The 9,679-nt window shown below is 37.7% G+C and overlaps 1 protein-coding gene across 2 annotated transcripts; it reads left to right on the forward strand.

The window, feature by feature from the left end:
- The first annotated feature begins 437 nt into the window (after positions 1-437).
- Positions 438-9,328, forward strand: LOC100486174 (glycoprotein-N-acetylgalactosamine 3-beta-galactosyltransferase 1). 2 transcript variants are annotated; one of them, XM_004911921.4, is made up of 4 exons: positions 438-629; positions 1,499-1,666; positions 3,796-4,460; positions 8,485-9,328. In XM_004911921.4, exons 1-4 carry the CDS (start codon positions 623-625, stop codon positions 8,647-8,649), a joined length of 1,005 nt encoding a protein of 334 aa, XP_004911978.1. In that variant the 5' UTR covers positions 438-622; the 3' UTR covers positions 8,650-9,328. The 2 variants fall into 2 exon arrangements, with proteins under 2 accessions (XP_004911978.1, XP_002933748.2); XM_002933702.5 differs by having other exon boundaries at positions 438-596.
- Positions 9,329-9,679: the final 351 nt, after the last annotated feature.

Below are 9,679 nucleotides of genomic sequence, written 5' to 3' on the forward strand. Positions count from 1 at the left end.
ATATATTGCATTTAATTTTAATCTCATTTGGTGCACAGTTTATTGAGTGTGTAATGGTTTGGACTGATTGGTTACTGACTGGTATCTGTTGGCTATTTGATTAAAATTGAGCCTATGGGAAATGGCCTTCCCCTACTTCGGAGCTTTTGGATAACGGGTTTCCAGATCTCATACCTGTACTGGGGTCACTGGCTCATATATTGCTGGTGCCACTGTGTCAAAAAATGGTGATGCCAATGTGTCATGTCTCTAGGGCCACTGTGACATGAAATGCTAAGGCTACTGTGCCATATATTGATGGGGCTAGGGGTCACTGTTTCATGAATGCTGGGGTATAAAATGCTGTGCTCACCATGTCATGAAATGTTGGGGCTATAAGCCCAGACCAGTTTTTTCCTACAGTGGCTTGAACACTATGATTATCTTTCTTCACAGAGCACCCAAGGCCTTGTGAGTGTTAGAGTCTTCGCTGGAGGAGAACAGACTGACGTAACATTGTTCCAATAGTGTGTGTAGTCAGGACCAGCAGTAGAGGCAACTGCATGAAGACAGAAACTGCTTTGCATTTATTATATTCATTTTTACTATGAGCCAAAGTAAGGACCTTGCCCAGAGATGACATATGCATGGTGGGTTTATGGGGTGGCTTTATGGTAACTTCAAATTAATTCTGTCATGATTTTATGGTATACTTTTTATTTCTAAATGACACTGTTAACATAGCAAATAATTCTAATATCACTCTAACTTGCAGCGTAGCAGAAAAGAGTGACTAAAGTTTATCAGAGCACAAGTCACATGGCTGAGGGCACCAGTGAAACTAAGAATATGTCTAGCCCCATGTCAAATTTAAAAAATAGATTTCAGTGCAGAATTCTGCAGAAGCAGTGCTATTAAAGGAGAAGGAAAGACATTTTGGCATCTTATTGCTGATAGATTTACCAAAATAGTGCAAGATAGAACCGTAGCAAGCTTTACCATATCATTAACAGCCCTAGAAGCTCCCACTGTTTGTAGCTGCCATTTTAGCTTGGTCACAGTAACTTGCGTGATGCAGCTCTGGCTGCTCGTTCCTCAGATAACAGTAGAGAGGGAGAGAGCAGAGAGGGGAGGGGGGAGAGGAGCAAACTGAGCAGACTCATGCCATGCCCTGAAGGATTTTTCTGAGAGAGGAAGTCTGATACCGAAAAACATGTATACATCAAAAGTGTTTCTTTTGACACTTCTTTTTTATGCGTGCCACGTTGCCATCTTCTTCTGTCTCCCATGGATTATTATTTAGATAAATGTAAATGTATTATTCATTGTTTGTTGATCAATATATTTAAGCACCATCAATTTATTGTCTCAATTAATAGTTATACCATGAGTACATTCATTTATTTTAAATATGAATTTCTAATGACACACAATAAGAAAAATTGGGAGGAGATCAATAGTTCCTATTGGATATGTCAGAGAAAAGAGTAAACTCACCCTCTATGTACTTGTTTTGCAGAACTAACTAAGAATGTTCCGTGTTCTTCTTGCTTGTACTTCTGCCTGGGTCTATTAGTGGGATTCTTCATGACTTTGAATATGTACAATAGTGTCCAGGAGCTTACTATATCATTTAACCCTCCTGATCCCTCGCAATGGGATAACAACCATTTCATTCACCTATCAGGTAGGTAAAGAACGTGATTTATATCTATTTTTACTGCACTTTTGCCAGAATATGTATATATGAGAGTCTACTAACTTATAAAAGCTACATTTGTTTATAATGATACAAGGGCTCATTTACAACAGTAATCTCCAATGTTGGGTACAATTTGCCATGTTTTTACCCACAATGCAGCATTTCTTTCCACAATTACAATGTAATTGTGGCAACATTCTTATTTTAGTGGTTTCAGAGTTTTTTTTAAAACCACCATGTCTAGTATTTTATTAAAAGGTCTGAAAACAGGAATGAATAATAAAAAGAACGCAAAAAACCTTGAATTCCCATTTTCAAAAGAATTTTTGTGCGTTGTGAATGAAAAAAACATGATTGAACTCTGGATATTGTGGGGTAATCTGGAGGGGGGGGGAAGTTTTATGCAGAAAAGGAGGCAACCCTGGGTATAAAAAATAACCATCCATACAGTCACCCCACCTTCCCAAAAACACTTTCACTCCTAGTAAGGCGCAGTAGGAAGTCATGGTTCTACCATGGAGTGGTGGTCAGGAGGTCAGTATACTCATGGTTTCCAGTTTAAAGCAGAGGTTGTGTCCCCGGAGGAAACTAGGAGCAGGGTAGAGCTCATGCCTCTTTTTATACCTCATAAAAAAAAAAGTTTTGTATTCTCATCCTCATTTTGCATCCTAATCTCTTTTTGCCGTTATCTGCAGAGCACAATGTAGTCTTTTTTAGGGCCAGTTAAATATTGACATTCTTAATTATAGAATGTCCTATTTCTAGCAAAATTGGTCTTTTTAGTTTTTTTCTATTGTTTTAAAACTTCTAGTCAATGGGAGTTGTCCTAGGCAAAAATTGTTTGAATGCAAGCTTTACTTGACTTGTAGGTTGAATGCAAGCTTTACTTGACTTGTAGGTTGAATGCAAGCTTTACTTTACTTGTAGGTTGAATGCAAGCTTTACTTGACTTGTAGGTTGAATGCAAGCTTTACTTTACTTGTAGGTTGAATGCAAGCTTTACTTGTAGGTTGAATGCAAGCTTTACTTGTAGGTTGAATGCAAGCTTTACTTGTAGGTTGAATGCAAGCTTTACTTGTAGGTTGAATGCAAGCTTTACTTGTAGGTTGAATGCAAGCTTTACTTGTAGGTTGAATGCAAGCTTTACTTGTAGGTTGAATGCAAGCTTTACTTTACTTGTAGGTCTCTATCGGAATATTTTGCATAAACAAGCTCATATGTAAAACCCTGCGCAGTTAAACCATACGGAGCATTGGGGAGAGGACACACTAAAGTTTCTACTCGTCCTCTTGCGATTGCTCCGTATGTGGGCAAAATATTCTGGGACAGCAAGCTGCCCCTAAATTTCTGTGGCCCTAGGCCTGGGCCTTTGTGGCTTCAGGGAAGGGAAGGGATATATGCCACTGACTTCTACATGATCTCGGCAAGTTTTAGCTGGCAAATTGTCGGATTCTGAAATAAGTAAAAATCTGAATTGGGAAAAAAATTGATGATTAGTAAATTGTTTCTTTATTGTAATTTAATAGTGTTAAAAAATATATAACGTAAAATTTTAAACATTAAAATCAAAATTTTAATTTTAGCTTCTGGTAAACATTGCTTCATGATCTGGGTCCCCCATAATTTTCTTGATGCTCACTATAAACAATAGTAATACAAATGGTAGCCAGCCTTACAAATGAAACAGGTTTATCCAGAATGTAATAAAAAAATAAACCATTCCAAAATGTTCTCCTCTGATTAAGTGTCCAATGACAAAAAACACAGGGGTGGAGCTCAGGGACCATAGAGCACTGAGGTACCTCTGTCCTGTTGGTATGATTATTTTGTTTTAAACTTTGGATACATCTATTATTGTTTTGTGCACCAACTAAACATTTCATATGTGATACTATGTAATACTTATATTGCTATATTGTTTGCACAGGTTTCTTCAATATAAAATGCAGAGTTTTTTGTAATAAATACTCTGTTGAAATTATATTGTAGATAAACATGCTTTATGTTTATATATGTTTATTGTCATAACAGTACATCGTTATTTGTCATTATGCATAAAACTGACATATTTCTAAATGAAAAAAAGAAGTTTTAACGAAACACATTTTTTTCAGATAATAGCAATGTGAGTGAGTTGCTTGCTAGGAAGGTCAGAGTCCTTTGCTGGATAATGACTTCACCAAAAAACCTGAAAAAAAAAGCAATTCATCTAAAGCGATCTTGGGCCCGTCACTGCAACATAACGCTCTTTATGAGCTCCACAGCCAATGAGATTTTTCCAACAATTGGATTGGGTACCAAGGAAGGGAGAGAGGAGCTCTACTGGAAGACAATACGAGCTTTCCAGTACATACACCAGAACTATCTGGATCAAGCAGACTGGTTCTTGAAGGCTGATGATGACACCTATGTAGTGATGGAAAACTTACAGTTTTTGCTCTCCAACTACACCCCTGAGCAACCTATCTATTTGGGCAAACGCTTTAAACCTTTTGTTACCCAGGGTTACATGAGTGGAGGAGCTGGGTATGTACTGAGTAAGGAATCCCTGAAGAGATTTGTGGAAGCTTTCCGTACTGGTGTCTGCACCCACACGTCCTCTATAGAAGATCTTGCTCTGGGTCAGTGCATGGAGAAGCTAGGAGTTATACCTGGGGACTCTAGGGACTCTGAAAAGCGCGAGACCTTCCATCCCTTTACACCAGAGACCCATATAACTTCCGATTACATTAATGACTTTGATGATTACTGGACCTACTGCTATTATCCTATCATACAGGTGAGTCTCATTTATTCCTGCTTAGAGTTTAGAGGATTCAAACAGTTCTGAATATGTCTGAGTTTTATAAATACTTAATAATAAAAAATAATTATAATACAGGTATGGGACCTGTTATCCAGAATGCTTGGAACCAGAAATTTGGATCACCATGCCTACAGCCTAGAAAATCATTTAAACATTAAATAAACCCAAGTTCAAAATACTTGTTTTATTATTACAGAGAAAAAGTAAATTATTTTGAATTATTTTATTATAATGGAGTGTAAGGAAGATGGCCTTCCTGTAATTCTGACCTTTCCCGATAACAAGTCCCATACCTGTAATAAAAATAATAATATTCAATGGTTGTTGTTTTTAAAGTCACAATATAGCTCTCACATGTTTAAAATAATTTTTTAAATGTATTTTTCAAAGAAGCCTCAATCCAGTCTATGTTAAACAGAAAGGATAATTTAGAAATAAATATATAGAGGGAGTATATTATGAAAAAGTTTCAAAAACATTTTCTGATATTATAACATGGGATGTGTTTTGATACAGCTATACAGTGCTCCCAGTATATCTCCCATGTCCTGGTATATTTGTATTAATAAGTCAAATCAACTGGACTTGCTGTGTTTACCTTGGAGACGTTTCACCAGTCATGTGACTGCCTTTCTCAACTCAGAATGACTTGTACAAAGATCTTCCTGGAATAAATAACCTTGAATGTTGCTCCAATCAGCACAATTGTTTATCATAACCAGCATAGGATCAGGGATCTAATGAAGATGAAGTGTTGATTGCATTAACATGAAAATTTAATACAAATACTAGGCTTTTATATTGATGGCCTGCGTGTTGGATTTCTTTGGAGTGCCAGCCTACATTGTTTTGGTAATGTCTATCAGCTCCCTCTAGCGGTAAGTTTGGGCTTGGCACCCAACTACTGGTGAAAGTCCAAAAAGTAGGAAAAAAGCTTCAGCAGATTTACTGCAAACCATTTATTGTGGGTAGTGGTAACCACTACCCACAATAAATGGTTTGCAGTGAATCTGCTGAAGCTTTTTTTCCTACTTTTTGGATTTTTGCAGTTGTATTTGGTTGCAGCACAGAGCAACAACTAGGAGCTGAAGCTTTTTTCGTAAGTACTTTATACAGTTCACCAATAATTTTTTATTTTCCAACTACTGGTGAGTGATTCACTATACCGCACCTTTGGGCTTTATTCCTTTAATAAATGCAGTCTTTTTTCCTGGGGGGGAAAGTGGTCTGTGACACTGGAAAAAACATGGACATAATTCTTATCTGCCCCTTGCCTTTTACTGTACATCAACCAGTGTGATTGGAGCCTTCCCCAGCCCCCAGTCTATATAAGGAGCTGCCCAAGCATTGTGTTGGGTTGAAATTGACAACAATTGACTTCTATTTTTTGTAGCATAGTGGAAAGGAGTTTCTATGCCAGGGTAGAGTAATGTATACACTATTCCAGAGCTAGAAATGTCTTGACCACAATGTAATTTTACCTTCCCAGTTCAGTGAAATTTTTCTGTTTTGTGAATACTTCCATGAAAGTGGAAAGTTTGAATGGGAGACTGGAAGATGAATAGGAGAGGCCTGAATAGAAAGTAAAGTCGTAAAAAATAACAATATAATTGTAGCTTATGTGCTGCTGGGGTCAGTGACCCCCATTTGAAGGCTACAAAGAGTCAGAAGAAGGCAAATAATTCAAAGGCTATAAAAAAAAATAAGCCAATTGAAAGGTTGCTAAAAATTGGTCATTCTAAAATATTCTAAAAGTTAATGTGAATGTGCTCATAAACTGTGCAACTGTGGTCTTTATTCCACTCAAACTAATCGTTATTGTATCTTGTGCCTTTTCATCAGGACATATAAACTTAATGCTGCAGTAACCAATATATGTATAGTGCACCACCTACCCCATTTATCCACCGAAAAGTAACATGGGTAGTATTTGAGTATGGGGCTATCCCATTTGAGTCTACAGGTTCTAATCTCTAAAGGGTCATATAAAATAACATACATTGTCACCTGAAATTCTTATTGGGTGCATTCACTTGCCCAGACAAAGTGAGCAAAGTGCAATTTTGGATGCAATTGCCATGGTTTTTTGTCATCTTTTTTTTAGAATTTATGGGAGCAATTGTGGGAGCAATGCAGGCAGTAAATCAGATGCAATTGTGTTTAGTGATGAGCAAATTTCTTTGTCAGGCATGGGTTCGCAGTGAATTTCAGCGTTTCGCCATTGGTGAATTGTTTTGCGAAACTTCAGTGAAAATTTGCTCAGAAAAATTAGGCGCGCTCATGTCAAAAAAGGGCGTGGTTGGGAAAAAAAAACGTGGGTGACAAATAAAATGAAATTGCAATACAAATGCGTTTCGCAAATTTTTCACCATTTTGCGAATTTTCTTGCAATAAGTGATGAGCGAATCTGTCCCGTTTTGCTTCGCCATAAAATTTGCGGAACGGGACAGATTCGCTCATCACTAATTGTGTTGTGTCTGCATATTTTCACAGTCTGTTTGGCTTAATTTCCTGTGTTTGTTTGTGTCAGTTCTGGTGACTGGAGCGTGAATGATGTCTGTGCCCTGTTCTTTAGCCTCAAGTGTGCTGTGTCTATTAATGCAGGGCATGAGGGGAATCTGGAGCTACCACCTGGTCAGGAGGTGATAATAGTTCCAAGATTTGGACAACACTAAAGGGCTGATTCACTAAAGGTCAATAACGCTTATTGCATGCTTTTTTGCATTGAAAAGTGCACGATAATTTGCATTTCACATGCGTTAAGTGTTATTTCTATTGCATTGCGTTAATTAGCGAATAGAAATAATACTAATTCATGATTCACAAACACATATAAAGCGTTAAACGCGCAAAATATCGCTTTAATCTGTGCGAATATTAACACCTACTTGGGGCAGGCGGTACTTAAAGAAAATTGTGGTTTGTGAGCTTTTGGCAACACAACATGGACTTTGCAGTGGGATTTATTCAAGTCTGTGTTGGCCCTAGAGTGATGCAGCCTCCAGTTTGCAGGGAAATGGTAATTTTCAGAACAGTAGTTATCAGAAAGTAATGGTTACGTGCATAATATCGTGCGCTAATATTGCACGCGGTGGAAAATAACGCTTGAAATTGGTCATCACCAGATAAATAACACAAAGAACATTGATTCTTAATTAGGACAAGTATCCTTTTAGTGAATCAATCATAAAGTCGCAAAAAATAAGAAGTGATAAAATTTTTAACGCATGCTATAAATAGTGCTTGTTTTATCGACCTTTAGTGAATCGGCCCCTAAGCAGCTTTCAATTCGGAATAGATGGCAGGAAGAACTGATCAGTTTAGTGCAACTATACCATAGTGCGCAAAGCATATTTGGACTCAAGTACTTTTAAGTGGGTTTAAATGGAGCTCACTGCAGGAAATAGCACAAGTTACGCTATAGCAAAGTCCGCTGCGTCTGCAGATGTAAATGAGCATCAAACCTTCAGGAGATCCCTGATCCCATGCTGATTATGAGAAACAGATTATGCTGATATGAGCATCTTTCCAGGGTATTTATTCCTGGAAGATCTTTGTACAAGTCTTTCTGAATTGAGAAAGCCAGTTGGATGACTGGCGAAACGTATTCAAGAAAACAAAACAGCAATTCCAGTTGATTTGACTTATTACTACAGATATATGTAAGTGAGCCTAATTTTTTCTTCTAATTCATCAATGCAGTGCTGCATGAGTTATTCTAAGCTTATTCTAAGTTTTTCTAAGCAGTGTCGGACTAGCCCACCAGGATACCAGGAAAACTCCCGGTGAGCCCAGGTGTCAGTGGGCCCTTTTGCTTCTATTTAGTCTATTTCATGGTCGTTCCCTATTTCTGCATGGGAACAAGGAACAGATTCACTCATCACCAGTGCCGTCATTTTCTGCTGGTTCTGACATTAGGTGCTTCTTAACATATTTTATAGAAATGCAAACTCTGCAAATTCTCTCTGGTATTTATATGGTTTACATTTATTTTTAGGGCCCACAATGCTGTTCGGATCTGGCAATATCCTTTCATTATGTAAGCCCTGAACTGATGTACATGCTGGAATATTTTGTCTACTATCTGAGGGCGTATGGATACCAGTATCGTTACCAGCCTTCACTGCAGTTTTCTGAAAACCTGACGGTGCTCACCAAATGATCTACCTGGAGAACAAACTCTCAGTTCCAGGACACAGTTCACAGAGACAAATAGGAATCATGGAATGCATAAAGTGAGGGCAATCTTGTCCTTTTATTACTGTAAATAAATACACTTTGGGAAGCCAAACAGTGACACAGTTCTCACAATGGGAAAGTTTCAGCATAATGTACTATAAAGAACGTTTTTCAAGAATGAGTGCCAGTGCTCCTAAAATGGCTGCTGGAGCAATTCCTGTTTGGGGAAAAAAAGAGGATTCATGGAAACAAACATACCTTTTAAACTCGAGTTTTAACAGTACTTTCAACTCGAAAAATTCGGGATTTTCAAATGTAAGCTCAAAACTTTCGTACGAATTTTTTCAAGCATTATTGTGGCATTTTATAAATACAGCAATGATTGAGTTTAATTTGAATTTATACCATGTAGATCACACGCATTCACACAGCACTTCCGCATCTCTGGTCGATCACGGATGAGAAAGGTCTGGCCACCCCTGATGTAGAGTTTATACACCTTTCAGGGCCAGAAAAAAAAAAGTTTTAGTAAATGTGTCCCTTAATGTTCAAATGATTTTTAAGTAGACATGGTACAAAGATCTAAATTATGGAAAGACCCCTTATCCGGAAAATCCCATGTCCTGAGCATTCTGAATAACAGGTCCCACACCTACAAAAAAAAAAAATATATTGTTTATTTTATCTAGTATAAATAAATTTAAAGCAACTGGACTAGCTGGACTATGTTTGGTAATCATTGAAGACGTTTCACTACTCATCCGAGCAGCTTCTTCAGTTCAACTGACTGGTATGGGAAGTCCTCAGCATATATACTCTTCCACTAATCCAATCACAATGGCACTTTGTAACTCTTCAGAAAGGTGACATCTGAAACTCACAGAGGTGTGAATGCTGTGGAGCTACTTTGAAAGGATTACCAAAGTATCATGCAACTCTTCAAACAGGTGTTACTTGTTAGAGTTGCATGAATGAATTTGTGAAGAGTTCTGAAACTGCCGGGGTACAGATGT

Source organism: Xenopus tropicalis, chromosome 2, assembly GCF_000004195.4.
Source record: "Xenopus tropicalis strain Nigerian chromosome 2, UCB_Xtro_10.0, whole genome shotgun sequence".
In the NCBI taxonomy this organism is placed as follows: Eukaryota; Metazoa; Chordata; class Amphibia; order Anura; family Pipidae; genus Xenopus; species Xenopus tropicalis.